The following is a 1538-nucleotide window of genomic DNA, read 5'->3' as shown; positions in this document are numbered from 1 at the left end:
GCTCTTGCCCGTGGCCCCCAGCTGGGCGTGGGAAAACGCTCTTCTGCTGTGCTGTGCGTGAAGGTGGGGGCGCAGGAGGCCCAGCCCCCCTTCCCACACCCACCCTGCCCAGGTACCTGACCCGCGGTCACCGGCCGGGACTGGGGGTGCTGCCCGCACCCACCGAGCAGGGTGCCACCCCGCCGGGCCCCCCCATGGAGCCGGGAGCCAGGTCCGTCTGTGGCTGGTCTGAGCGGCCCGCTCTGCCCCGTGACAGCGCGGCCCAGGGCCACGTGCCCAGAGATCCACCGTGGGTACAGGCGGTGGCTGTTTACTGACAGCTGCTGCCCCCCAGCACCTCAGGAAGAAAGGGGCAAGACCCCAGAGGGGCCCGGCAGCCCTGACAGCCTCTTCATGGGGCCGAGGCACCACCTCCCCGGGGGCAGAGGTGACGCCGGGCGCTCGGGCGGCAGCGGCAGCGCCCTGGGCTGTTTGGACTGAGGCAGCTTGACCCAGGGAGGTGCCCGCCCACCCCCACGGGCCTGCGCGAGGGTGCCCGTGTCCACCCTGTGGAGGGAAGCTCTGAGCCCGAAAGGGGCTCTGGCCCGGGCCTGGCACTGGCCGCGCAGGGCGCGTGGGCAGGCGGCAGGAGCGCGGCACTGTCTCCACGAAGGAACCCGCTGCCCTCGCACACGCGGCCCTGCAGTGTGGCTCCCAGCACCGGGGAGACAGGTCCAAGCTGTCTGAGACGTGGGTCCTCCGGGCCAGGGGCCGCCCCGGGTCAGAGCAGGACAGCCAGGGCTGGCCGGTGTGCACTTGGGGGGAGCGGGTGGGGGAGCCCGCTGGTACCTGCATCCTGGCCACCTCGTGGTCCACCCTCATGCTGGCCTCCGCCTGGCCCTTCTGCAGGGCCCCATGGGCCACTGCGCGGTCCTGCTCCTCCTGCTGCAGCTGCTCCGTCAGCTTGGCCAGGCTGGGGCGAGGGCCAGGGTCTCACCGCCCAGCCGGACCGGGGGGGCCCGACACCAAGGGGCCCAATGGGTTGGGGTCTGTGCCCGGGTGCCAGAGGCAGGGAGCAGGCGGTGCCCAGCACTGGGCGGGGGGCAGACGGGCGAGAGGCCGACACCCGCGCCACCCCGGCCCGGCTGTGCGTGTGGCTGTCGGGGACGGCGGGGCGGGGCCTGGCTGCCTGGGCCCAGAGGACCGCTCAGGCCGGGTCGGGAGCCCGCGCCGAGGGGTGCTCGGTGCCCACCTGAGGGCGACCTCCTGCTGGGCAGCCTTCCGCTCGGAGTCCTGGTGCACCTGCTTCCTCCTGATCTGGCTCAGGGCCTCCCTGACCTCCACCAGCCTGGCGTGCAAACAGCGCCGTGCCCGCGGCCGCCTTCCTCAGCCTCCGCCGCCCTTCGGGCGTGGGCACCCCGGAGGGCCAGCCCGGCCCTGCTTCCCGGCCCCTGCCCCGCTCAGCCGCGCCCCAGTGCTCGGTACCTCTTGTCCAGGGCCTGCATCTGGTTCTGGTTCTGGGGGTTCGGGAGCTGCAAAGAGGGTGTGAGCGTGGCGGC

The 1538-nt window shown here is 73.7% G+C and overlaps 1 protein-coding gene across 1 annotated transcript in view; it reads right to left on the bottom strand.

Annotated features, from left to right (window-relative positions):
- CCDC154 (coiled-coil domain containing 154) overlaps nt 1–1538 on the bottom strand; it is a gene marked incomplete at its 5' end in the record, with an annotated part of 11640 nt that overhangs the window by 7467 nt on the left and 2635 nt on the right. Inside the window, 3 exons of the mRNA XM_012731702.1 lie at nt 598–952; nt 1232–1327; nt 1465–1511. Of these exons, the coding sequence (XP_012587156.1) occupies nt 598–952; nt 1232–1327; nt 1465–1511 (498 nt within the window). The remainder of the gene's footprint in view (nt 1–597; nt 953–1231; nt 1328–1464; nt 1512–1538) is intronic.

The sequence above is a fragment of the Condylura cristata genome, unplaced genomic scaffold (assembly GCF_000260355.1).
Source record: "Condylura cristata isolate star-nosed mole 26May11 unplaced genomic scaffold, ConCri1.0 scaffold00032, whole genome shotgun sequence".
In the NCBI taxonomy this organism is placed as follows: Eukaryota; Metazoa; Chordata; class Mammalia; order Eulipotyphla; family Talpidae; genus Condylura; species Condylura cristata.
This window is presented reverse-complemented; position numbering and strand designations above follow the sequence as displayed.